This window comes from Ictidomys tridecemlineatus, chromosome 6 (assembly GCF_052094955.1).
Source record: "Ictidomys tridecemlineatus isolate mIctTri1 chromosome 6, mIctTri1.hap1, whole genome shotgun sequence".
Taxonomy (NCBI): domain Eukaryota; kingdom Metazoa; phylum Chordata; class Mammalia; order Rodentia; family Sciuridae; genus Ictidomys; species Ictidomys tridecemlineatus.
Window position 1 is genome coordinate 77,501,374 of NC_135482.1, and position 27,986 is coordinate 77,529,359.

At 38.0% G+C, this 27,986-nt stretch overlaps 2 protein-coding genes and 1 pseudogene across 20 annotated transcripts in view; 2 read left to right on the forward strand and 1 right to left on the reverse strand.

Moving 5' to 3' along the window:
- Positions 1-6,416, forward strand: part of Caprin2 (caprin family member 2) — a 45,552-nt gene extending 39,136 nt beyond the window's left edge. For 10 of the 17 annotated variants that reach the window (XM_078014951.1, XM_078014948.1, XM_078014947.1 and 7 more), the window contains 4 exons: positions 280-465; positions 1,243-1,343; positions 4,433-4,499; positions 5,495-6,416. In XM_078014951.1, coding sequence (XP_077871077.1) covers positions 280-465; positions 1,243-1,343; positions 4,433-4,499; positions 5,495-6,063 — 923 coding nt within the window. In that variant the 3' untranslated portion in view covers positions 6,064-6,416. Of the gene's footprint in view, positions 1-279; positions 466-1,242; positions 1,344-4,407; positions 4,500-5,418 lie in introns of those variants that run through there. The other 7 variants (XM_078014949.1, XM_078014959.1, XM_078014957.1 and 4 more) reach the window with 7 other exon arrangements.
- A 9,963-nt stretch (positions 6,417-16,379) lies between these two features.
- LOC120888328 (barrier-to-autointegration factor pseudogene) lies at positions 16,380-20,594 on the reverse strand (annotated as a pseudogene).
- Positions 20,530-27,986, forward strand: part of Ipo8 (importin 8) — a 76,836-nt gene continuing 69,379 nt past the window's right edge. Inside the window, exons 1-2 of one of the 3 annotated variants that reach the window (XM_078014966.1) lie at positions 20,530-20,771; positions 27,044-27,125. In XM_078014966.1, coding sequence (XP_077871092.1) covers positions 20,688-20,771; positions 27,044-27,125 — 166 coding nt within the window. In that variant the 5' untranslated portion in view covers positions 20,530-20,687. The remainder of the gene's footprint in view (positions 20,772-27,043; positions 27,126-27,986) is intronic. The other 2 variants (XR_013422995.1, XM_078014965.1) reach the window with 2 other exon arrangements.

The following is a 27,986-nucleotide window of genomic DNA, read 5'->3' on the forward strand; positions in this document are numbered from 1 at the left end:
TCTTTTAAGGTCTTCTTCAATTTCTTTCTTTAGTGTTCTGTAGTTTTCATTGTAGAGGTCTTTTACCTCTTTTGTTAGATTGATTCCCAAGTATTTTTTTTTTTTTTTGAGGCTATTATGAATGGGTAGTTTTCCTAGTTTCTCTTGTAGTGGCTTCATCACTTAAATCATTTTCTTTTTAAAGGGAGAAAATATATTAAAGGTTTTGATTATTGATTTTTTTACATATAAAGAGTATCGGACCTTTATTACCATTTAACTCTTAACTGTTTCCTTAAGCTTCAAATTATCATCCTGATGGAACTGTTCAAGTAAGCAATGGTAGCCTTGCCTTTTACCCAGCACAGACGAATGTATTTCCCAGACCTGCTCAGCCATTTGTCAACAGCCGGGGATCTGTGAGAGGATGTACTCGTGGTGGGAGATTACTGACCAATTCATATAGGTCCCCTGGTAGTTATAAAGGTATGCTATGAATCAAACTTTAATTGTACTGAATTATTTTGTCTGTATATTTACCTGGCTCAATCCATTTTTACCTTTTTCTGTTTTGTCATTGCCATTTGTAATGTAATGGAGGTCTTCTACCTAGTATGCCTTCTCTCTATAACAGAACTACCTTTTTGAAGAACAGATTAATCCTGCTGTTTACTAAATAGAATGGTCAATCTTCTTGTTTTTCTAGGGATAAGTTTGGCTTTTGTATTTGAATAGTTTCTTTTTATGTTAGTTAACTTTGTCAAAAAATATATCACAATTAGATAATATCTGTTTTCTAATTATTTGTCTAATTCTACACACAGGAACACAGAATTTGAAAACTATGATAATGATATTAAGTTTTAGTTATGATCCCAAGTATTTTAATTACTGCTTAGTATTAGCAAAATATTCAAGACAGAAGCCTCAAGTACCCTAATTGCCCTACCACCACTTTTTCCTATCCCCACCTGTATTCCAGTGGCAGCAAATTTCTAAACTGGGCTTGTTTGAAGTCAGTGATATTTTATAAATGTATTTTTACTGTGGGAGCAATTTTAATATGTCTTTGCTTAAAGAAGTAATGAAGTAATGATGGCTTTACAGGGTCAGTTTATCTTTTGCAGTGGTATAGTTTAATATGCTTTTTTTCCTCATTTTTTTGTTGAGCCATTATAATAGTAACAGATTTGTTACATATTTATATGTGCACATTAATTTAGTATGCTTTATTAATTGGTTTATTGTTTGTTTATTTGTTAGGTTTTGATACTTACAGAGGACCACCTTCAATTTCCAATGGAAATTATAGCCAGCTGCAGTTCCAAGCTAGAGAATATCCTGGAACTCCTTACTCCCAAAGGGTAAGTAAGAATAGTTGTTGTAGTTGAATAGTATTACAGTTGTTGGTGGTAAGCTGGTGATTAAACTATAACAGTAATAATCTGTTTTGTACAAGTGTGTTCTTAGTTCTAGAACTATTTTAAGTCCTATGGAGTGTTGATTTGGAAGCTTTCCCAGTCACCCAAGGAAGATAAATGTCAGCTACTGGATATTTGGAATTTAAAGGTGTTAAGGACTTTAGTAATCATGTTCACATTAGCCCATTTAATCCTTCACCTTGAAAAAGGAGCTGGGGGTTCAGAGGTTAAGTAACTTCTCTACTTAGATAAGTTCATTCAGCAAGTATATTGTAGAACTTAGATTGGAATGTGAGTTTCTTAACTCCAAACCTCATGATCTCAACTTTACCATATTGCCTTTAACTTAGCTTGCTTAATTAACAGAGCTCTTTTTTTTGTTGTTTTTGTCTTTTATTCTGATTGCAGTAAATCAAAACATCTTCCATCACTACATCTGATGGAAGACTGGATAGGATGTTAGACATTTTGCTTTAACAAACCTTGGAACTTCCTGTTATTGGTCATATATGGATATAAATTTATTTATGTTTGTAAAAGGGGTGTGGCTTTGTTGGGTGTAGCTTAGTGGTAGATTGCTTGCTTAGTATGCATGAGGCCCTGAGTTCAATTACACATGTACACAGCCGCCCGCTGCCCCAACTGGCTGCCCAAAAAAAGTTTACAAACCAGGAAGAGGCAGTCATTGGTATCCTAGATATAAATTTATACCATATTAGTATTTTCCATTTTAGACTTTTATAAGATTTTGAATATGTACTGATGGTCCCCAAATTAAAGTGGTTTAACTTAATGATTTTTTTTGACTTTATGATGACTGAAAGTGATATACATTTAGTAGAAAGTCTATTTCAGATTTTGAATTTTGATACTCTCTCAAGATCATGGGCAGTGGCCAGAGTTCTAGTCATTTGTGCAGTCATGAGGGTAAACAACCAATTATACTGTGTAGAATATTGTGCTACCTACCAGTGATGTTCAGTAGGTTAGGTATATTAAATGCCTTTTAACTTACAATATATTTTTTTTTTGCGGGGGGGCGGGGAACATGTGTCTTAATTGTGATTATTTAGTTTTTTTTTTTTTTTTTTTTTTACAAATTGCATATTCTTAAACATTTTTAAGAATGGTCAGTTTGGGGCTGGGGTTGTAGCTCAGGAGATCATTTGCCTTGCTTGTGTGGGGCACTGGGTTCAATCCTCAGTACCACATAAAAACAAATAAAATAAAGGTATTTTGTCTGTCTACAACTAAATATATATATATATTTAAAGGAATATATATATATATAAAGGAATGGTTAGTTTTTTAAAAAAGTGTTCAATTTTCTCTTGTATAATTACATGGCTTACGATATTTTCAATGTATGATGTGTTTTTCAAGACATAACCCCATTAAAGAAGAGGTGCATGTGTATATGTACTACACTGAGCTTTGTTGCTAATATATCAAATACCTGTTCTTCTGGAGCTTTCAGTTACATGAGGTAGGGTAGATGTCTGTATAGAGGCAGGATTGAAAAGGAGTGAAGGACACACCATGGAATCTAAATGATGTGTGTTTACTTTCTTACTTTATCAGTTCTCTTGCCTTGTGACCTTAAATATGTTTCTTTAGCCTTCTGAGCTCTAGTTCCTTATCTGTTAGATGTGGACTCATCTCTTAGTTATTCATCTAACTTTGAGGGGTTTTGAGGATTTCTCCATGAGATATTTTGAGGATCAGATGAACTAACAATACTTATGAGTGCTTAACAACACAGTGCTGAGTGTATATCAAGCATGCAAATATTAGCTGTTATTATATGATCCTCGGTGACTATATTTGGGGAGGGTGTTGATGAATATAGACTTCATTAATAGAACTACTTGTTCTTAATATCAGTGTTCCAGTGTTTTTGTGTGTTGCTCTAAGTTTCTTTGAGAAAACATAAGAAATTGATATTGGTGCTATTAGAAAGGAGATTATGAACTTCTGGAGTAGGAGACTTAATTATTCTTATTGAGTGTCTTCTGGCCTGTTTTTTCCCCCAAAATTGTACATATTAATTTAGTTAAAAAACTAATTATTGGGCTGGGGATGTGGCTCAAGCGGTAATGTGCTCATGTGGCATTCGCGGGGCGCTGGGTTCGATCCTCAGCACCACATAGAAATAAAAAAAAGATGTTGTGTCCACCGAAAACTAAAAAATAAATACTAAAAACTCTCTCTCTCTTTCTCTCAAAAAAAAAAAAAACTATTATTTTCATGGGTTATGTGGAGATGCTTTTTCCATACTTGAGAATCAGTTGGAAGCATTGCACCTTGAATATTTTTTCTTTTCTATTTTGGATCATATTTCCAGGCAATAAATACACTTACATGATGTAATTATTTTTAATTTTATCTATCAAAAAACAAACTTAGTCTTCTCAGTTTGATTTATAAATTAAATTAAATAAGATTGAAAAAATTGTTCTTTTTTTTTTTTATGTAGGATTAAACCCAGGGTTGCTTAACCACTGAGCTACATCCTCAGCCTTTTTATTTTTTGAGACTGGATTTGGTTAAGTTGCTTAGGGCCTTGCTAGGTTGATGAGGTTGGCTTTGAACTTGCAATACTCCTGCCTCAGCCTCCCAAGCCACTGGAATTAAGGCATGCGCCACCTCACCTGGCTTTATGTTCTTGTTCTTGCTTTATGTCTTATATTGAGATGAAGGACAAAGGACCATGCTGTATTTCTGAATTGCCATCATTACCTAGTATTGTACCTTCTACATAGTGTTTTCTAAGTGACTTATTGTTTTTGCATATACATAGCTAATTGGTCAGGTTAATTAACAGATGAAACAAGTATTGCCACTGTTGCCTTTGCTTTGTTTTTTCTGGTGTTTGGGAACATCTTGAGCTTCTTGATGGTTGCTGGGGAAGGTCAGATAAAGAGTTAGGAGGACTTTAATCTTATAGACTTAGCAGCCAATAATCCTGTGTAATAACTAATTTTTGTCCTGCATTTTTGGTGCCAAGGTGAATATTCATGTATTCGTTTTAGGATAATTTCCAACAGTGTTATAAGCGAGGAGGGACAACATCTGGTGGTCCTCGGGCAAATTCAAGAGGTAAGGGTCATTAAGTGAGTAGTTTATTTACCAAAAGCATAATTTTAGTTCATTCTGCACCCTCTTCCAACTTCTCCCCAAAGTGTATTGCTTCCAGCATTCATCTTTTTAAAGTTTTAGTTTTCTTAAGAGTAATACTGAACTAAATCCCAGCCTAAAAACAATCTTTTCTTTTTGAAAAAGTAACCAATATTTACAACATCTTTGCCTTATATCTAAGCTTTTTTTTTTTTAATGGTACTGGGAATTGAACCTAGAGGCACTTTATCACTGAGCTACATCTCCAGTCCTTTTTTATTTTGTGAGGCAGAGATTTGCTAAATTGCATAGAGCCTTGCTAAGTTGCTGAGGCTGACCTCAAACTTGCTCCTTCTGCCTCAGATTCCCAAGTTGCTGGGATTATGGGTGTGTGCCACTGCACCTGACCTAAGCATTATTTTTGTATGGCCCCTATCACATTAAAATTATTTGATGTCACATTAACTTGGAAATAAAAAATAAGCATTCATCATGTGGTTTAGTACCAAATCAAAATATCTCTGAAGAGCTATTAGCCAGTAGTTCTAAAAGTTGGTTTCTTAATCTAGGTTTTATTTTATTTCTATATTACCTACTTTGAGTAGAAGATGGATCATGAGAAATTAACTGAGTCAGAATTATGGGAAAAAGATACAGAAGTAAAAAATGTTTAAACCTGGGGTTAAGTTTTTGCTAACCTTTTTATCTAACCTTTTTGGGGACCACATTTTCTTAAGAAAAATTTTAAAAAGACAATTAGACAAGATTAGTTAGGTCCCTTTTGGCTTCAGAATAGTATTATAAAGTCTGTTCCAGAAAATCTAAGAAATTGTAAGTTATTTACATTTTATTGCTTTTGTTTTGGAATTTACTATAAAATGTATCTTTATCTGTGTTTCAGTAGCCGACTAATGTTAAATATTGTGTTCAAAGCTAACTGCTTCATTATGAGAAACTCACTGTTGCTAATAAAACAGCAGGGTGGAGTGATTCTTCTCAGGTGAGCAGCCCAGAAAGAGACAACGAAACCTTTAACAGTGGTGACTCTGGACAAGGAGACTCCCGTAGCATGACCCCTGTGGATGTGCCAGTGACAAACCCAGCAGCCACCATACTGCCAGTACACGTCTATCCCCTGCCTCAGCAGATGAGAGTTGCCTTCTCAGCAGCCAGAACCTCTAACCTGGCCCCTGGAACTTTAGACCAACCTATTGTGTTTGATCTTCTTCTGAATAACTTGGGGGAGACTTTTGATCTTCAGCTTGGTAGATTCAATTGCCCAGTGAATGGCACTTATGTTTTCATTTTCCATATGCTAAAGCTGGCAGTTAATGTTCCACTGTATGTCAACCTCATGAAGAATGAAGAGGTGTTGGTATCAGCCTATGCCAATGATGGTGCTCCAGACCATGAAACTGCTAGCAATCATGCAATTCTTCAGCTCTTCCAGGGAGACCAGATATGGTTACGTTTGCACAGGGGAGCAATTTATGGAAGTAGTTGGAAATATTCTACATTTTCAGGCTATCTTCTTTATCAAGATTGAAAGTCAGTTCAGAATTGACAATAAAAGGATGGTGTTTGAATTAGTGGGGTTGGAGAAAATGTAGTCCTTGCCATGATGACTGATTGGTTTAAGAAAATGTTTTCATTCCTAGAGGAAGGTGGAGGTCCTTACTTTTTTGTTTTCCTCTCTAGGTGAAAAATTTCAAGCTGAATGACAATTAGCACTAATCTGGCACTTTATAAATTGTGATGTAGCCTCGCTAGTCAAGCTGTGAATGTATATTGTTTGCACTTAATCCTTAACTGTATTAACGTTGAGCTTACTAAACTGACTGCCTCAAGTTCAGGCAAGTTACAATGCCTTGTTGTGCCTCAATAAAAAAGTTACTTGCACCTTCAGTTGTTCCTATTTGATTGAACACTTAGATGAGAGGTAAGATACCTAAGTTTTTAGAATTTATCACTGATAATTCTTGAATGGTTATTTATTCATGGGTTCATGCTGTTATTTTTAAATAAGACTTTTATATATAACAGTTCCTTTCAGGGTCACTGATATACATGTCTTTAATTAAAAGATTTAATATGTTTTCAATGGACCAAATCACACATTCTCCTTGAAACTTTCTTTTTTTCTTTTCTTTCTTTTATTTTTGCAGTAGGGCATGTACTTCCTTTAATTAGGTCTTATTTTGGAACCTCCTACATGTATAATAATACAAGATACAATAGAAAATACACAGGTAATATCATGGTCCACCATCAGTAAGGCTTTTGCTTTCTCCTGGGTTCTTGATTTAATTTGAATTAGGTAAAATGCTAAATCATCAAAAAGCATAGTCTTTGGTCAGGCAATACTGTGTTTGAGCCTTGGTGCTGCCACTGCATAACTGATCTGGATTGGATAAGCTATCCAATTGAATAAGCTATTTTACCTCTAAGATCGATCTCTCTCTCTCTCTCTCTCTCTCTCTCTCTCTCTCTCTCTCTCTCTCTCTCTCTCTCGTTTATTTTTAAAGACTGTCTTTGCACACGTAAAATGGGAATGATGATGATGATTGGTCAGTCTCATGGGGCAGTTGTGAAACTTAGCTAAGAATATGTCTAAAAGACTTAGTGCCTGGCTCTTGGCATTAAATGAATATGAGGTGCTGTGGGTTTTTTTGTTTTTTCTTAATTATGAAGACTATACAGGGTTCTGTGTATGTGTGTATATGTTGTCTTATGCAGTATAGTAGGTACTACCAGAGTTTACTGTTCATTTGAGGCATGTAACATCTCAAACTTCACCCTTTAAGCTTTATATCTTTCTCATTAATAATATTTTATTTCTCAATTTTTTTTGCACTTAAAAATCATTAAATTAGTTCTATTCACTGAAGCTCTTAGAAGCAGTACTATTTCATTAGCAACAAGCACAACAAGTACTCAGAGCTTGATTTTTTTTCCTCCCACATTTTTTATTGGTGCATTAGTTGTATATTGTGATGGGATTTGTTATGTATTTGTACATGCACACATTGCAACAATGTAATTTGATCAGTATCACTCCCCAGGACTTGCCCCCTCCCTCTCTGTTTCCTACCTCTTGGTCCCTTCCTTTACTGATCTTGCTTTGATTTTTAGGAGATCTACTCCCTTCTTTCTTTTCCTTTTTCTTCTCTAGCTTCCAATGTAAGAGAAAACATTAGATCCTTGACCTTCTGAGTTTGACTTATTTCATTTAATATAATGGTATCTGATTCCATCCATTTTCGTGCAAATGCCGTAATTTCATTTTTCTCTTTGGCTGAATAAAATTCATCAAAACTATTTTGTTGCAATATGGAGAAATAGATGCAAGTCTTCTGCTAAAGCAGAAAGTTGTTTTGATTCTCTTTTCTGAGATGTTGAGTAAACTTGGGAAGCTGGTAAAAGGTTTTATATCTACAAAAGTTATTATTTTTGAGCTGGGTCTGGGTTCAGCAGTTAAACCCTGCAGCTATGCATAACTTTTTTTTTTTCAGGGGGTGGTTACTGGGGATTGAACTTGGGGGCACTCATCCACTGAGCCACATCCCCAGCTCTGTTTAGTATTTTACTTAGAGACGAGGTCTCACTGAGCTACTTAGCACCTTGCTTTTGGTGTGCCACCATTACCAGCTTTCTTTTTTTTTTTTTTTGAGATGGGTTCTCACTGTATTGCCCACATTGGCCTTCAATTTGAACTCAATCCCCAATCCTCTCTCCGAGGTTGCTGGAATTACAGGTACATACACATGGCTTCTCTTTGTGGTTTTAAATTTTAGTGTTCTCAGTAGAGAGGATTTGGGGTGAGTTACTATTTAACAGAATTTTTTTCAGTTCAAGGTAGATACTTTGTAGGTTAGTATTTCAGTTAAATAAATTAGTTCATGGTTTGGCATTTATGTCCAGAACACAAAGTATAATGATTGAAAGCAAAATTTGGTGTATAGGAATAGTGAGTCCTCAAGTTCAACAAGGCCTTTATCCATTATGCTTCCTACTACATTGGGATTTTTAGCTTAGTCTTATTTTTCTCCTGTACACAATAAATGCTTATTTAAATAGTGTGAGCATTTCTTGAGTTTTTAAAAATATAAATCCACCAATGGGGATTCATTAAATGGGATATCATAATATTTGTTTTAGGGGGATTGTTTTCTTTTTTTGGCACTAGGGTGTGCTTGAACTTAGGTGTGCTTTACCACTGACCCATATGCCCACCTGTTGCAGTATGCGATGGAATCGGGGTCACTCTGGGTGAATTGGGCTGGCAACAACAACAACAAAAAACACCACACAAACACAGAAAATGCCTTTTTCAGAGTTCAGGACAGCTCTACAGCCTCAAGAATCAAGCTCCACACTAGAGGGCATGGGGAGCAAAGGAGGCAAGAGAGTGAGCACACCTGAAGTCCCCCTATTTATTGGGGAGAAACCATTCATAGAATATTCCAAATAAGGCAAGGGATCAGGTTTCAGGGGGTTGAGTCTAGCTTCATGATGTCTTGTGGTCAGTAGATTGACATCTTGGCAAGTCACACCCATCTCGGTGCCTTATGGGAACACAGGCAGAGCGAGAGGAAAGGGCACATGTGTGTCACACAGCCCAAAGAGCACACAACAGCAGCCAGTCCTCTCATATGCTCAAATGCACATAGCTCATACACACAGCCCATGGATGGCTCTTGACACCCACCCCCTTTTATTATTTTGAGACAGGGTCTTGCTAAATTGGATAGGCTGACCTTGGACAATCCTGTTCTGCCTTATCCTTCCAAGTAGCTGGGATTAGAGGCATGTGCTACCACAACTGGAGTTATGCGAGTGTCTGAAATTACTATTTCGCCAAATATAAAGACTATGAATTATAAATTAGACTTACGAAAATGAATGGACATGATCTTTCCTCCTGAAGCAGTATCATTTCTTGAAGTTCTGTGGATTGAACCCAGAACCTTGTGCATGTTCATAAGCAAGTGTTCTACCACTAAATCTAAATCATCAACCCTGCAGTATAAAATTTTAAAGATAGCTTTGGGATGTTTTAGTAGAAGCATAATATCTTACAGGAAGATTTGCATATGTACATATTTATACATTTGCAAGAGATGGAGTGAACATCCATAGAAATTAAAAGCCCCTTTAATAGACCTTTTATAAAGAACTTATATTTTACTGGGAAGATCTTGTAAATAGAACTGAAGTACAAAGGCATTTTATAATTACCTGAACATATAAATGCTTTGTTGTCTTACTGAAGGAGATGGACAGGGTATAGTACATGTTTACTATATTTTCCCCCAAGTTCTTTTCCTTCACTTTAAGTCTTTTTGTTAAATGACTTCTCACATCCACAATTGTTAGTTTTTGCATATTGTCTCTAAATTGGTTTGTGAGCAAATGCAGGCATTTAAAGCAAGAAGCTTAAAGGTTTGCTGATTTGTCCCCTTTCTCAACTCCTTAGCAGTTATAATCCTTTAACTGTATTTTAATCTTTTCTGTTTGCAAATTAAACTTTTTAGCTTAAATGATCTGGTGTTACATTGTGGTCCTTGTGATAAATAGGATAATATGTTAAGTGTTCTAAAAGGGGAAAAAATTTAAATTTGTCTCTTGGTCCTCTACTTGCTACTTTATTTACCTTAGTAAAGGTATCTTTTTGACAACTTTAGTAATGAGGCTACAATGGCTTTGTCCTCGTTTTTCAACTTTTGAGCAAGTGTTGACAACTGATAGGTACAGCTCATTTACTACCAGTGTGTGACACCAAATGCCAGATTATAAAAAATTATCCATTATCAATACCAAGAGGATGTAGGCTCACTAATTCTAAGTTTCTTAATCATTATTGTTTCATTGACTATTTAAATATCATAATTTGGTAATGGTTAGTCTTTTAAATATTGGGATAATCTCATTTGTACCTGACTCAGACTGCAAAGATGAATGACATTTAAATATTCATATACATCAGGTTCATCACTTTCTTCTACTGAGCAAATCTCAAGTTATTTCTCTGATTTCTGACACACCTCTTTTATTTAGAAGTGTTACTATTCAAAACTAGACTTCTTTGGACCTTTTGTTTCAAAGTTTCTTTATTGGGAGATTTTATATTTCTACCATTTCACAGCATTTTAAATTTCTGCTCATATTTATTTATTTATTTATTTATTTATTTATTTATTTTTAAAGAGAGAGAGGGGAAAGAGAGAGAAAGAATTTTTTTAAATATTTATTTTCTAGTTCTCGGCGGACACAACATCTTTGTTGGTATGTGGTGCTGAGGATCGAACCCGGGCCGCACGCACTCCAGGCGAGCGCGCTACCAGTTGAGCCACATCCCCAGCCCTCTGCTCACATTTAAAATATCTAAATACATTTGTTATCAGAATGTTTCTTGTACATATCCTTATTTCATGATTGCATTTTCTCATTACTAAATGGCAAAGGTTTTTTGTTTTTTTTTTTCCAGGTTTTCTTCTCTCTGTGGTCTATTCCTGTACTTTTTACATCCACTTTCTTATCATTATATTTGCCTAGAATCTTGGTAGTTGGCTATTGTTCATACAAAGAACACAGTACCAAAAATGCATTGGAAAATTTGAACACAGAGGTGGGGCTTGTTGACTTTGGACTTTGTGGTATTATGATGTTTCTTTTCCCCAGAGAGGAAGAAGAAACACCAATGTGGGGGTATTGAAGAGCTTTTTAAGTAGGACACAAAACCTAAACAGCATAAAGGATGGATCAATTTTTTTTTAATATTTCTTTTTTATTTTTAGGTGGACACAATATCTTTATTTTATTTTTATGTGGTGTTGAGGATCGAACCCAGTGCCTCATGCATGCTAGACCAGCGCGCTACCACTTGAGCCACATCCCTAGCCCCAAGGATGGATCAATTTGACACACAGAATTTATTCCCCCAAAACTTCTGTTTTCAGGAAAATATCAATGTCAAAAGATAGAAGACTACCTAGAGTGGGAAAAAATGAATTAAAAAGGCGAAGTGATTCACGTACACACACATGCATACTAAAGGTGATTAGTAAGCAAAGGTAAAACTTTCAAATACGTATTTGGGCAAGCATGAGGGTGAAATGGAGGCTCAGATACAGCAGATGGGAATGAAATTGGCATGTTTTTGGAAGGTAAGTTGGCAGTAGCTGTCAAGATAAAAAAGCACATGCTTTTGACCTAGAAATCCCACTGCTGGAAATTTATTCCACAAATAGTTTTGGAATTATGCCAAGATACATGCACAAAGATATTTTGTACAGCACTAATTATACTAGCAAAAACTAGAGAAACAACACATATGCCCGCTAGTAGGGAATTAAATGAATCAAAATGGAAGGCACAGATCAAAGTGCATAATATCTCATTTGTGTGACAAAAATGTAAAAGCATATATCTGATGACTTGATTTTTAAATTTTTCCCCTAGTAGGATAGGGTAGATAAAAATTTTGATAGTTTTGGCCTTGTATAAAGGTTTTGGGAATTGCAAGTAGGAAGAAAGAAGACTGACTTTTCATCCTGCATCTTACCATAAAAATGTATATATATCACTTTTAAAACACTTAAAATGGTAGATTGTATGCTATTGCCCAGTCTTGTCTTTCCTTGGGTGGAATTTGGGTATTATCATCCAGCCTGAGATAACACATGGAGGAGTTTTAACAGAAAAGCTGGAGTACCATCCCCACCCCCTCTCTACTTGGATTTCCCCTATATAATCTTATTTGATCCTCACAGTGGCGCTGGTGAGATAGATCTTGTGTGGGACATAAGAAAATAGAAACTCTTAGAGATTTTGTAAGGGAGCAGAAGCACAGAGCCAATTGTCTCTCCCAAGTCTGAATAGTGTAGTGTTTTCTATCACCATATCTTCCACTGCTGTCTTGCACATGTTTTGGAGGCACTAAATTTTGCTATGGCACGTTACATCCTTCACGAACCATGCAAGTCAGATTCATTTGAGGTTGTCATAAAGTAGTTCCTCATAGGTGCTGAAGCTGAGGCAAGGGACATTTCCTTTCTCACTGTGGAATGAGGAAAGCTTGAGGCAATGAAGAAACAACATTTTGAACAACAACAACAGTAACAAAAATAACAACAAAAAACTTATTTGAAAGTAGATATGTCATCTTTTTGTCCCAGTTAACACTACTATCTTTAGTTTCAACCTTCCCACCACTACTACCATTGTAGTCTCTGGAAAAGTAAGTTTCTGGCTTCTGTTGAGAAACTGTAATGCTGCCCTACATATGTCACTCATTTTTTCCTTTTTTTTAGTTTTCTTTAACTGGGAGGTTTGTCACATTCTTTTAGGGAAGTCTACTTGGGTGCTATTTTAAAGGAAATTTCTGTTGACTTCCATTAACAAAATATTAAAGATCTGTGCTGGGGATGTGACTCAAGCAGTAGCGCGCTCGCCTGGCATGGGTGTGGCCTGGGTTTGATCCTCAGCACCACATACAAACAAAAATGTTGTGTCCGCTGAAAACTAAAAAATAAATATTAAAAAAAAATCTCTCTCTTTAAAAAAATAAAATAAAAAAGGTACATGCTTTAAAAAAAAAAGAAAAAAAATATTAAAAATCTTACATTTTCAGGAGGTACCCCTGTGCACTTGCCTATATGTCAGGTGCTATGACGTGGAGCTACGCCAAGATAGACACTTTGGGAATAAAGATGTTTTAAGAACCAACTTCACAGCACTCCCTTACAGACTGTTTAATGTGGTCTAAAAGATGAATTACTGGGGCTGGAGTTGTGGCTTGGTGGTAGAGCATTTGCCTAGCATGTGTGAGGCCCTGGGTTCGATTCTCAGCACCACATATAAATAAATGAATAAAATAAAGGTCCATCAACATCTAAAAAAAATATTTAAAAAAATAAAAGATGAATTATTGAGTTTATAGATAGGATTTTTATACATTGTTTTAAAAACTTTTTTTTTGGGTAGTGATGAATGGAGAGCATGCCTTTATATTATTTGTTTATTTTTATGTGTTGCTAAGGATTAAACCCAGTGCCTCACATGTGCTAGACAAGCACTGTGCCCACTGAGCTACAGCCCCAGCATTGGTTTTTAACTCCTATTTGTCTTTTACCGTATGGACTAGATTCAAACCTACTAATATAGACCAACGGATGAGCTACTGCCAGCAGACGGGGAGCACAGCTGTGTGATATTCCGTTTAGATGACTAAAATGTTAAATCTCAAAAAAGGCCATAGTGGCAGTGCGTGGACTAACAATTGCTTTCTTTAATTTGAGCTGTAATCATGCCAGTTCTTCTCACACTATGCTGTATTCTAGGGTAATGCCATCACGTCCTTGATGTCAGCTACCCTATGTACACAAATGACTCAAGTCTCTTTGTCCTTTTATTTCTTCCTCTTCTCCACCATCATTTCCTTCTTCCTCCCCCAGCTCTTTTATAAGTACAGATGTGGTTTCAGATTGTTCACTGGAGTTCACCAGCTGTATAAACTATAAGCATTCCTACTTCATAATGTCCGAAGGTAACCTCATCTTTCCTCCAAAATGTATTTTCCATTTCCCTTGGCTAATGACTTCCATAGGTCATCAAAGCTTAAAACTTTAGCATCATTCTTGACTTCCCTTAGTTAATTTTGTGTACCTAATCAGTCACACATCCTTGTTGATTCTACCTGCAAAGTGTCTCATATTTTTCTTACCTTCATTCCTACCGTGGAACATCCTGTTTCAGACACATTGTTATCGCACATGCATGCATTTATGTATTCAACTAGTACTTACTGGTTGTTTATTTTGTGAGGCTGTTTTATGTCTTATTCAGTGAAGTCTGAATAAGATGTCTTTTCTTCTTTTTTTTTTTTTTTGGTACCGGGGATTAAACTCAGGGGCACTCGACCACTGAGCCACATCCTCAGCCCTATTTTGCATTTTATTTACAGACAGGGTCTTGCTAAATTGCTTAGCGCCTGGCTTTTGCTGATGCTGGCTTTGAACTAGTGATCCTCCTGTCTCAGCCTCCCACCCTGCTGGGATTATAGGCATGAGCCACTGGGCGCAGCATTCTTCCTTCCTTTTAAAGAGATGGCAATAGTGGTTAAGATTTATTGAGCATTTCCCAAGGGCAACAGGACTTATTTAGTCTTCATAATAACTCTTAGAAGCAGATGAGGAAACAAGTGCTAAGAGATGAGGCATATCTGCAAATTATAACAAGACAATACAGGTGACTCAAGGTACTGAGACCAAAATGAGGTCATTAGGAAATATAGAAATCCTTTCACGCAAAGTAATACAAAAAGAAAGGACTCAGAACAATGAGCCACATGTAACAGGGAGCAAAACACACGTAAAGAAAATTTAGAGCAGAATCTGAGAGCCTATATCTTTATCCTGATTTTGATCTTTACCTATTACCTTGGTGACCTCAAATTTGATAGTTTTTTTTTTTTTTTGGTCTTCACGGAGTGTGCACTAAAGCATAAAAAGTTTTCATGGGATGGCTGGGGCTGTAGCTCAGTGGCAGAATGCTTGCTTGAATGTGTGAGGCACTGGGTTCGATCCTCAGCACCACATAAAAGTCGACAAAACATAAAAGTATTGTGTCCATCTACAACTACAAAAAAATTTTTTTGAAAAGGTTTTCATGGGAAAATTGACTTTTTGGTTATGTATTATTTTAATTAATATTTGAGTTGGGATCAAACTCAGGGCCTTCTGCATGCTAGGCAAGGTCTCTTCCAATAAGCTACATCCATAGCTCTAGTTAAAAATTTTGTTTTGAGATAATTGAAGGTGCACATTCAGTTGTAGGAAATAATACAAATATATCTCATGTATCCTTTATCCACTTTCTTTCATGGTAATATCTTGCAAAACTATAGTACAATATTACAACCAGGATACTAATAGATACAGTTAAGATACAGAACATGTCATGTGTAACTAAGAACTAATAATTTTTTTTTAAAAAAAGATACAGAAAATTTCTATTATTACAAGAATCTCTCAAGTTGCCCTTCTTTTAGCCTGCAGAAACTACTGACTTGATCTTTCTATATATTTTAATATTAAGGCTTTGGGCTGGGGATGTGGCTCAAGCGGTAGTGCGCTCGTTTGGCATGCGTGCGGCCCGGGTTCTATCCTCAGCACCACATACAAACAAAGATGTTGTGTCCGCTGATAACTAAAAAATAAATATTAAAAAATTCTCTCACTCTCTCTTTAAAAAAAAATTTAAGGATTTTATGTAAATGGAATTAGAAAATACACATTGTTTTGCCCCCCTTTTTTGTGTGTGTAGTTCTGGGGATTCAGCTGAGGGCATCTTCTATTGCTGTCAGTGCTTTACCCTTGAGTTATATTCACAGCTCAATACATATCCTTTGGCCTCTTTCACTCAATATAATTCTCCACAGATCATTCAGGTTGTTGCACGTATCATTCCTTTTTTTTTTTTTTTTTTTTTTTTTGCTCAGTAGAGTTCCAAGGCGTAGATGTATCACAGTTTAACCATTTTCCCATTGAAGGATATCTGGATTGTTTCTAGTTTTTAGCTATAATGAGGAGAACTGCTATTAATAGGTGCTTCTCCCTGGCCCCCAGTGATAGAGATTGAACCTAGGGCTTGTGTGTGGGCTCTGCCACTGAGGTACCCCAATTGTCTCAGTGAGACAGGGTCTTACTGTGTTGCCCATGCTGGCCTCATGATCCTCTTGCTTCAGCCTCCCAACACAGGGCACCATTCCCAGCTTACCTGAAAGTTTTACATGAGTACAAGCCTTCATTTCTCTGACAAATGCTCAGGAGTGCAATTTCTAGGTCATGTGGAAGTTGCATGTTTAGTTTTTTTTTTTTTTTTTTTGGTGTGTTTGGGGATACCAGGGATTGAACTCAGGGGCACTTGACCACTGAGCCACATCTCCAGCCCTATTTTGTATTTTATTTAGAGACAGGGTCTCACTGAGTTGCTTAGTGCCTCCCTTTTGCTGAGGCTGGCTTTGAACTTGGCAATCCTCCTAACTCAGCCTCCGGAGCAGCTGGGATTATAGGTGTACACGAGCGCCCCCAACCGCCCCTGTTTTTTTAAAATATTTTATTTATTTTTTTTTATCAGCGGACACAACATCTTTGTTTGTATGTGGTGCTGAGGATCGAACCCGGGCTGCATGCATGCCAGGCGAGCGCGCTACCGCTTGAGCCACATCCCCAGCCCCCGCCCCTGTTTTTTAAGGCCAATGACTTTATTGATCTAAAAAAATTTACAAGGACAGTGATTTATGCCATAAAAGGCACCAAATGGAATCAAACAGACCAGAAGTGAAAGATGGGGTGAGGGAAGGGGCCAAAAGCCCAATCAGAAAAGTTGGTTAAATGTTTCCATGAAACTAGCAGGGGAAGGAGGAAGGCAGATGCATGCAAGAGCAATAATTCCAAAAAGATAGAAATGGTGAGGGGAGAGAACTCTGAGAGACCCTGAAGTACAAAAAGGAATCTTTTCCTTTGTAGAGGACAAGGAACTCCCACTCAGCTGCCAACTCTGGACATTCAATGGGGTTGGGGACTGAGGGTTCTCCAGAGCACATCACAAGAAGGCATCACACCATTCTTAAAAGCACCCAAAGCCGTCTTGGGACTCTTTTTTGGCCTTGGAGCCCCATTTCCTTCTTCATCTTTCTTTAGCACCCAAAACTAGGACCACAGATGTCTTATGAAAGTCCTTTTCCTCCAGCTTCTTGTCCAGGACTTACTCAATCCTGGCCAGGCTCCCCACTGGCATTCCCTCTATAGACTTTGACACGAAATCTCTGTGCTTTTGTGGTGCTGCCATCCTGATCAGCTCCTGCTCCCATAACGGCCCCTTTTTCCACTCGGCTGCTCCAGCCAGTACTTCAAACCACTAGAATTTTTCTGTCTCCTCTCCTTTTACATTATTGAAATAACTACATCAAGTCTCCCTACTCCTGACCATCTTCTTTAATGGTGTCAAAATTCATTTTCAGACATGGGCCGAAAAATTTTTGAGAGATGACATATCTTGGTATGAATGTAGTAGGCATTTGGATTCATCTAACTTAAAGAGACATTGGTTAGAACTTTTGTGAATTGTCTCTTTAAGTTTATGGTTAAAGTTATGTAAGTAGATGAAATGACTCATGCAGTGTGGGTGGAAGAGAAAGAAAGGAACTGAGTCCAGAGTCCATTCATACTTAAGAGTTGGGTAACTGAGTATTCAAAGGGCTAGGATATACTTTGGAAAGTAAAACAAGAAGTGAGACATTAGCAAAAGAGCATATAATACAGTGTTATATGCCAGATGAGAGACAATTTAATTGGAAGACTAAAAATATATCTTGCATTTGGTAGCTAAAGGGACTAGTGTTCATTTTTGCTTGGCAGTTTCAGTAGAAATGCAGGCAGAAGACCAGGGATACCTACTTGAAGCATGAATGGGAAATAAAGTGGAGGTAATGAATGAAGCGATTCTTTGAATGTAAAGTGAAAAGAACAAGCAATAATTAGAGAGTATTAATGGAAAAATGATTTAAAAAAACTGGAGGCCAATGTTTTAGGATAAAGTTGAATTACTGGGGAGAATACCCCCAAAATATAGGAAAAAATCTTATAATTAGTCAACAAAGAGCATGTAATAATACCCCAAATTTATCTTAATGAAAAACTATACAAAAGAAAGGAGAGATTTAAGGAGAAAGGTTCTAGAAGAGATGGGAGAGAAGATTTGGTTCAGACTGGTGGGAGGGAGGTGGAGAGGGGTAAGCTGAGATTAATTTGTGTTTGGTGAGTTCAGCCTAATGACTTTCCTCATCCTTGGGGTAAGGGGTTTGAGAAGAGTCCTGAGGGTTGGAACAGTCATTGAAGAAATGAGAGATGGTGCTGATTAATCACAAGGAATAGGATTGTTGAGTCTGAGAAAAAAACCCACGTGTTTGTAGTGTTGTCAGTTTGTACAGTGGGGCCAGGGTGGGCTTGAGAAATTGAATTGGGAGTTTAATAGAAGAAGAGGATGTGGAGTCAGGAGTGGATAGTCTAAGAGAACTGAAGTAGTGATTGTGAAGCCAGAATTAGACAGGCAGTCAGCATAGATAGGTAAATTGAGTCAAGTCGGATCAAGGAGGCCAATTTTGAGTGAGTCCGAGAAGTTGGAGACTCCCCTGAAGGACTGAAATGTTAATTCCTACAGAGCCCTTCCATCACCCTTATCTAGAACCTGCCCCTGCTCCAACCTGTTGCCAAGGTAACCGCCCTACAGGGAGCTATAAGTTGTTAAAGTGTAGTTGGTTGCACCATTCTGCCCTTCCCCCTTCATCCTACCTGTTTCCACCTTTTGGCCATCCCACCAAGGATTTCCTAGGCCTAATCCTGTATGCAGAAAGGAGAGAGATAAGGGGAAGAGGGCAGAACAAAGGAAGCCTAGGACTTATAAAAAGGGCAGAACATCTGGCTTCTGGGGGTACCAGGATATCACTATGGCCCCCTTCTCCCTCCCTATGTTCCTCCTATGTTACCCCTTTCTTAATAAACCCTGCTTTATATGCTTGCCTCCAGAGTGCTTCTCCAATGTTCAAATATCAATATGTGGGGGAGCAGAATTCGTGGCAGATAACCAGTAGTATCAGTTGGGTTAGAAAAAAGGTGTAGAAGTATTGAGCAAGAGAAACATGGAACAACACTTTCTGACTAGAAAAGATGATATTGGAGTTAAGATTTCAGATGTAAAGAAACTTGACATAATCATGAGGTCCAAGAGAGAGAGAGAGAATGCCACAATGAAAGAGATGAAAGCCATCGTTTCAAAGGACCCTGCAGTGTTAAGGAATTTGTTTTTTATCTTAGAATTTATGGAAAGTCAAAGAAGGGATAGGACCATATTAACCTTTCAGAAACCTTACTCTGATGGTACTGTGGATAATGAATTAAAAGAGGGGCAACACTCAAAGCAATCAGAGACAAGTTCATTACTTCTGCACCCAGCTGAAGGGCCTTGTTTCAGATAAGTTTTTTTGCCACATTTTCTACCCTTTTCATTAAACCCAGTTAATTGAACCCATCAATCTTGATTTTGTGCTCCTGGAAAGACCACCATCCCTTAATTGTATTTTGCTCACAGCCATGTTTACTAAATGTAATTAAAACTCCCTTTTCTGGGCTAATTTCAGGAAAAATTTGCTCTACATTCTTATGTCATTAAAGTTGTGGGGCCAGATACGGCTGTTGTAATTGGAAATAGTGTCACCCTCTTCTTGTCATTCACTATTTTTCTGAGAGCCTCTGGAATTTTTTTCTGGAAAATCTCAGCCATAGACTTTCCCTGACCTGTGTTTCCTCACGCAGAAAATATACTTCATATGTTTATATTTGTCTTTCCTCGAAGGTCCTGAATGCCTTTATATTAAACTGTATCGAATTCATCTTGTTATAACGTGGTACTTAGACATCCTAGAATTCTGGATCCGAAATATAAGTTTAACAAATGTTCGGTGAGTGAGTCAATGAATGAATGATGGCTCCCATAATAGACTGGGAAGCAACTCTGTCTTCCCGGCGGCTACATAATCTTAAGGTCCCAATAAGTCTGTGATGGAATAGGTTTAGCTGCGATGCCCAAGCAGTTTTCGGAGTAACAGAAAGTGTCACTCCACTAGACCCGCTACGTTTGGAAGCGGCTGTAAGAAGACAACAGCCAAGCTTGTTTCCCCCGAGGCTGTTTTCCGTACAGCAGCATGGCAGCTGCCTTCCTGAACTCGGCCGCACGTTCCCTTTTGCGGGTAGAAGTCGAAAGCTCTGTCCGTACAGTATCATGGCGCCGCCCGTGGGAGCCGGTCACAGCATCACGCCCGGGGGAAGAGGCCGCCGTAAAGGAGGCGCCGCTTCCTCTTCTTACTTCTCCCGCCTCCCACCGGCTGTCGTAAAAGGGTGAATGGAGAGCGAGTTGTGGGGGGGAAAGAGGGAGGACAGGGGGCGCGGAGTCAGAGTGGCGCAGCAAGTGGCTGCAGGTGGCGACGGTGGCGGGGGTTGGGGAGTGAGGTAGTCTAGGCGTCGCGGGGGAGGAAGGTGAGAGGGTCCAAATAAAACTAAATCTGCAGTCTGGCCTACTGGTCCGGGGGCCGCGGAGCCCCCACCCGGGGAGATGGACCTCAACCGGATCATCCAGGCGCTGAAGGGCACCATCGACCCGAAGCTTCGGATTGCAGCAGAGAACGAGCTCAACCAGGTGAGAGCGGGCCTTCGGCGCCCCGCTGCCGCCGAAGCGGTGCCCCCAGCCGGATTGCCAGCTCTCCCCGCTCGACGCCCTTCGTCTCTACCCGCACCCGGGCTCGGGACCCCGGCGCTCCCTCGGCCTGTCCCGCCCCGGGTCCAGGGGAGCAGCATGGCACTCCCCCGGGGTCTTTGCGGAACAACTCACGCACCTGTTGGTCACCTTTGCATCTTTTCGTGTCGCCTTCCTTCCCAGTGCAGTTTGTCAACCCCACTTGGTCCAAATAGAGAAGCTTTTGCAACCTTTGCCGGTGTCTTCAGGGTGGGAAGCTTTTCCGTAGCTGGAATCCGAATTCAATTCCGAATCTGGAATTGAGGACGCGGTTGGGGGAAATTCACTTCATATTCAAAGCCGAGTTAGCTTTTCTCCAGACCCAACCCTTTTTAGGTGTTGCTGTGGGAAACCCTGCCCATCGCCTGCTTCTGTGGGGTTGGCACGGTCTTTCTTGACAAAGAGTGGCAAGAGTTTTGTTGGAGCGCTGGGCATTGCTGTCGAGAGAGTGCTCTGGGAAGAAAGGGCAGTTTTCATGTGCTTTACCAAAGACACATCCCCTAATCGGTGTTTGGAGGGATTTCTTTTAAATGCTAAAATGTGTAAGAATTTCTTCTATTCGACTTCAGATGTTCTTCCTAACCAACCTTGTTAGTGTTATCCCCAATATTCCAAAAACTTAATGATCCCGGACTCTAACGTATTTCTTCCTTCATACCTGTAACACTGAACCATAGACCTGTTACTAAAAAGTACAAATGATACCTACTCCTAGGATGAGGTGACCACTGTTTGAAGTTCTAACAATCCTTAAAATATAAAGGAATATTCTCAAATTAATTACTCGCAAGGTATTTGCTCAGGACCAGCACATCAACATCCTCTGAGAAATTATTGAAAGTGCAAGTGATGGGGTTTCTTCCCAGACTTAAAGGGAAATTATGGGTGTGGGAACCAGTTGTGTTTTAACTAACTCACCAGGTGATTCTGTTCCTTCTAAAATGTGATAAAGTCTGTCCTAAGTAAATGTTTCTGTTGGGGTTAATTTTAAAAAGCAGATATGAGTTGTGAGTCTTTGAAAGGAATTATCTTAATGGGAAATCTGTGTGGAGTTCTGAGTAGACTGAAACCTGGATTCCCAAGCGATAAAAGGGATTGTGAAAGTACTATGAAGACAGAGATTGTATTAAAACCCAAAGGGGATGTGTCAGGACCATCACTCAGGATAAAGTTAAAGTCAGCACCTGCTTTGCAGATTAGCTGGAAGAATAGTAATCCAGGGGTTGGTTAGGAAGAACAAAACAAGAGCTGAACTTGCAATTTTCTAATATGAACAGGAGAGTTAGCTTGTTTGTGACCCCCTTCTCCTCATCACAGACCATTTCCAGTGCAACTTCTTAAGGTACCCTTTGTTCATCCCCAGCACTGCAAAACCACTACCAACAACAAAAAACTCTATAAATAAATAAATAAATGTATGTATGTAGATTATTGCCATGCCACTCATTTAGCATTTGTTTTGTATGGTGTTTTGCATTGCAATATATCCACACTAAGTTTTTTGGAATTGTCTGTAAATAGAAGGCCACCATATAATATTACTTAACCTTATAGTAAAACACGGTTTAGCTAGACATGGTGACACACATGTGTAATCCCAGCTATTTGGGAGGCTGGAGGCAGAAGGATTGCATGTTTTAGGCCAGCCTGAGCAACTTAGTGAGACCTTCTCTTAAAATAACAAGGACTAGAGATGTAGTGCAGTGGTAGAGAATCCCTGGGTTCAGTCCCCAGTATGGAAAACAAAAACTCACATAGTTTATGGTTTTTGGGTTTTGTATGCTTGTTCATTACCACCACTGTAACTTTCTGCTTTGCTGGATAATCTGGTGGGTAATCTATCATAAGTATTTATGGTTCTCCTCTTAAAATTTTGTGTTTTTAAAATTTTTATTTTCATAGTGCTGGGGATCCAACTCAGGGTTCCTGCACATGCTAGACAAATACTCTACCATGGAGCTACATTCTAGTCCCCAGCTCATTAATTTTAGTCTAGACTGCCCCACCTCAGCAAATATGCTTTGCATAGGAAATGGGGGTAGCTTCTACAGTGTGCTGATTGATCTGTCAATTGCTTTAAGAGTAAGTAGCTTCAGCATAACAGCCTAAGGTCTAAGGGATAAATTCTTATTTGGAAGCTATGTTTTCTTAGACCAGCTTTTTTCTCTTAGCAGTGACTGGTTCTCTGACTGTCTGTGATATTGTTTCTATGGAAAATAGATTTTTGAGTCTTTTTTATTAAAAATGAATACTGTACACCTTCCTCACTGTCTCTCCACCAGAAGTCCCTTTAGCAGCAGCATAGAGGAGTAGCATTGGGTAGATTTCTTGCTTCTGTAACTCACTGAGAAAGATGTCGTCATCTTTTTTTTTTTAAAATATCTTTGTTTTTATTTATTTTTATGTGGTGCTGAGGATCGAATACAGGGCCTCACACGTGCTAGGTGAGCGCTCTACTGCTGAGCCACAACCCCAGCCCCAAGATGCCTTCTTTTGAGCATGAGGCACTGGGTTTGATTCTCAGCACTACATACAAATAAATAAACAAAATAAAGGTATTGTGTCCATCTATAACTAAACATTTTTTTAAAAGTCGTCTTTTTAAAATTATCCTCCACATGTTTTCAATAGGGAAATAAATATAATTACTTTAATTGCCAAAATTTGGAATCCCCATTTTCCATGGAAGTGTGTGTGTGTGTGTGTGTGTGTGTGTGTGTGTGTGTGTGCGCGCGCGCGCGCGCACGCGCGCGTGCCTGCATATTAGTTAATGGGGATCTACACCCAGTAGATCTCCAGTAACTACTCTACACCCAGTAGGTACACTCTAGCCCATTTTTATTCCCCTTTTAGAGAGTTTGTTTATATGAATGACAGAGTTATATTGTAGGCATTGGTATAAGATTCTTCTCCCATGGAGCTTATATGTTAGAGATACAGGCAAGCAAATAATATAATTTCATGCTAATAAAGCCTGAGAAAGTGTGTTGGAATATATGCATAGGGTAATCATTCTCTGAGGAATGACATTGAACAGACATAGATATTGTGAATGAGCGAGCTAAGAGAATTGGGAGAGGAGCAGAGGGAATAGCAAATTCAGAAAAGGCCCTCAACCTGTCATTTTAGAAGACTTGAAAGGTAAATGTAGTCAGAGCAGTGAATCAGAGAATGGGAAAATCAGGCTTTTGCTTTATAGGAGTTCTCATAAAATGCAGAAGATAGCCAAGCAAGAAAACAGTTTTCAGTGAACTTCACAGATTCAAAATAAACATCCTTAAGAAATCATGGAGAAATCAGTTATCTCATTTATGTATTTATTTATTTAAATATTTATTTATTTTTTAGAAACTTGAAGCCCAAAGGAGGACAAAGAAATTGAGTAATATTTGTGAGGCAAATAGTATGAGAATATACCAGAATTTACTGCTGAATGTTTTATCTGGCCAAATTAACATACATTGAAACAAAGCTAAAAGGAGAAGACAAAGTTCCTGAAGTTCTTTAAAATGTAAACAGTTGAAAAAAGAGAAGTTCCAACTGTGGCAACAATGCTGAAATTAATTTCAAATAAGTAGCATTATCTAAGTGTAAAGGTTATGTTGTTTTTATGTGTAGGAAGATTTTTAAAAAAGTAACCAATTAGTTTTATGATTAAAAGTAACTGATATAGTTGTTTTTTTTTTTTTTTTTGGACTAGGGATTTAACCCAGGAGCACTTAACCACTGGGCCACATCCCAAGCCCTCTTTTTATTTTTCATTTTGAGACAGGGTCTTGCTAAGTTGCTTTAGGGCTTCACTCTCAAAACTTCTGATCCTCCTGCTGTTGCCTCCTGAGCTGCTGGGATTACAAAGTGTGCCACTGTGCCCAGCACAAATGAATTATTTTATAACGTGTATGTAGAGAGATGTAGAAGATGGTGCTAAATCTATATTAATTTTGCCACTTGTAAATTATAGTTAAATATGTTTCTTTAAGAATTGAAATTTTGGGGCTGGGTGGCTCAGTGGTAGTGCGCTTGCCTTGCAAGCACGAGGCCCTGGGTTCGATCCTCAGCACCACATTAAAACAAATAAAGGTATTGTGTCCAACTACAACTTAAAAAAATTGAAATTTTGTAGTTTCAATTATGAAAATGAATTTCCCTTAAGTATGATAGATTTAAGATTTCTTAAAAAATTTTTTAGTTATAGATGGACAATACCTTTATTTATTTATAAATCTTTCGAACCCAGTGCCTCTCACAAGCTAGGCGAGCACTCTACCACTGAGCCACAATCTCAGCCCCAGATTTAAGATTTTAAAGACTATACAGGAGGGAAGAATAATTATAAGATAATACAAAATTTTACTGAAGTATTTGGGAAAGCACAAAAATGTACTTGAATGGAAAATATGTTGTTTTTCTCCAAATTTATTTTTAATTATATTTACCTTAAATGCTACTTTATAAATAAAGTAATAGGAAAGGTGATTAAATAAATGAGTGTATGCACAAACCTAGCTGTATCTTCAAAGGGATGATACCAGAGATTCAGGCTCCCAGGAGAATGTAAGCTAGACAGACTCTGTGGGGCATTGTCTGGTTTGGCTTCAGTGAGAATTTACAAGTCTTTTCTGGGATTGTCAGTGGGCAAATCCATTTATGGGCTCTGGGAATGTACAGGGTTGTGAAGGTCCAGATACTAAACATCTATGTAGAGCATGGCCAGAAGGAACTGGCTGCTCTGTTTCTTTTCTTTGCTTCTAAGGTTACCATGGCCAAACTCAGGAGCAGATTACTGGTGTAGAGCATGTCTGGGGCGTGAAGTGACTCAAGCAGCAGGGCAGAGAAGAAACTCCATCAGCATAGGCTCCCTTAGGCATTGTTAAGTTTAAAAGATGCTATAGCTGCAGAGGACAGCTGGCAATGACAGCTTTCAACCCTGTCTTGTGAGTCACCCTGTTCCAATCTGGACTGGCTCTTCTCCATAGCTTAGGCATTATTTAACATCGTCTGGTCTGGATATCCAGTTTTCTGTAGCTGATGTTTTCTTGATTTGCGTTTGTCAAAAATAACAAAATTAATGTACAAATAATTTGAGAATAAACACTTGTAATGAGTTACTCAGAGACTTCAAATCCATAAATAGCTTTTAGACTTTATTGAGAAAAAGTGAAAATTTTACCTACAAAAAGATAAATGGAGTAAGAAATTTGTGGAAGCAATTAGCACCCAAACAAAACAATAGCAATCACAAAAAGCCTCCTTAGTAATAGAGGAAATATAACTTAAAGTATTAAAGTTTCAAAGAAATGGTTAATACTCTACCTACATTGCTTATATGGACACTTGTATACTACTGTTGAGTGTGTGATTTTGCATATTCTTTGTGAAAAGCATTTTGGCAGCATATGTCAAAAATCATTGGGGATGTGGCTCAAGTGGTAACCTGGCAAGTGTGCGGCCCGGGTTCGATCCTCAGCACCACATATAAACAAAAGATGTTGTGTCCACCGAAAACTAAAAAATAAATATTAAAAAACTCTCTTCTCTCTCTCCTCTCTCTCTCTCTCTCTCTTCTCTCTCTCTCTCTCTTTAAAAATAAAAAAAAAAAATCATAAGTGCCTGGCGGGGTGGTGCACATCTGTAATCCCAGTGGCTTGGGAGGCTGAGGCAGGAGGATCTTTAGTTCAAAGCCAGCCTCAGCAAAGGTGAGGCACTAAGCAACTCCGTAAGACCTTATCTCTAAACAAAATACAAAATAGGACTGAGGATGTGGCTCAGTGGCAGAGTGCCCCTAAGTTCAGTACCTAGTTAAAAAAAAAAAATCCTAAGTGTTCACACTTTTATTTATGAGCTTATTCTAAGAAATTGTCTTTTGACTTGAAGTATCTTAATAATCTTCATTTTGCCATGGAGAATTTGTTTTATATTAGCAGTTTTTCTTTTTTCTTTTAAAGAGAGAATTTTTAATATTTTTTTAGTTATTGGCAGACACAACATCTTTGTATGTGGTGCTGAGGATCGAATCCAGGTCACACGCATTACAGGCGAGTGCGCTACTGCTTGAGCCACATCCCCAGCCCCAGCAGTTTTTCTTTTATCTGGATGATAAGGTATTCATTAACAGGTGCTAATAGATATTTATTGACATTTCCCTCTTTTTATAAAACTATTCTTTGTCATTTCAGTCTTACAAGATTATCAATTTTGCCCCCAGTTTACTTCGGATTATAGTCTCTGACCATGTGGAATTTCCAGTACGCCAGGCAGGTGAGTTTTTTTTTTTTAATACTTTAAAAATTGATTTATAGGTGAAAATAGAATGAGAATTTTATTTTAATTCTAAATATAATTTCTTGAAAAAGTAGGAAGCGCATCTACATATTTCTAAGGCATAAAAATTTACCTTTTTTTCCCACTGAAAACTCAAAGGTAAATACTAAACTCTCAAATAGCTCCCCCCGCCCCTCTTGTTCTACCCCTCAGTTCCTTGCCTTTGTTACAATGTCAGTTTCTCACTTAGTTTTCCCAGTTTTAATTGCTTATCTCCCTAATTTCTTATGATTCCTGATAGTCTCACCTTTGGACCCACAGATTAAGACCATGAGTTTATGTATTGGAATTCAAGCTCTAATTATGTGTCAATTGATGGTGGTAATTGTCACACAGATGTTCTTAACCAGATGTTTGGAGAGCTGGACTTTGTTTTAAACACAAATTTATTCTTAAGTCTGAGATTTTATGTAATTGCTTAATGCACTTTTTTTTTTTTTTTTAGTGGGCTTATCATTAGAGCTCAAAGGTTAAATATTGAGAAAGCCTTGGAATATCACAAGTCCTTGGAATATCCCGAAAAGATAATAATTATAAACTAACAGGGGTAAAATGACAATAGCTAATTTAAAAAATAAGTGTATTTAAAAGCCTTATGTTAGTGATATATATAGATGTCCCTCCACTAATGATGAATTCCCTTCTGATAAACCCATTATAAGTTGAAAACATTGTTAGTTGAAAAATAATAAGTCAAAATTGCATTTGATTCAGGACATGGTGGTGCATGCCTGAAGTCCCAGTGACTCGGGAGGATGAGGCAGGAGGATCACAGGTTTTAGGCCAGTCTCAGCAACT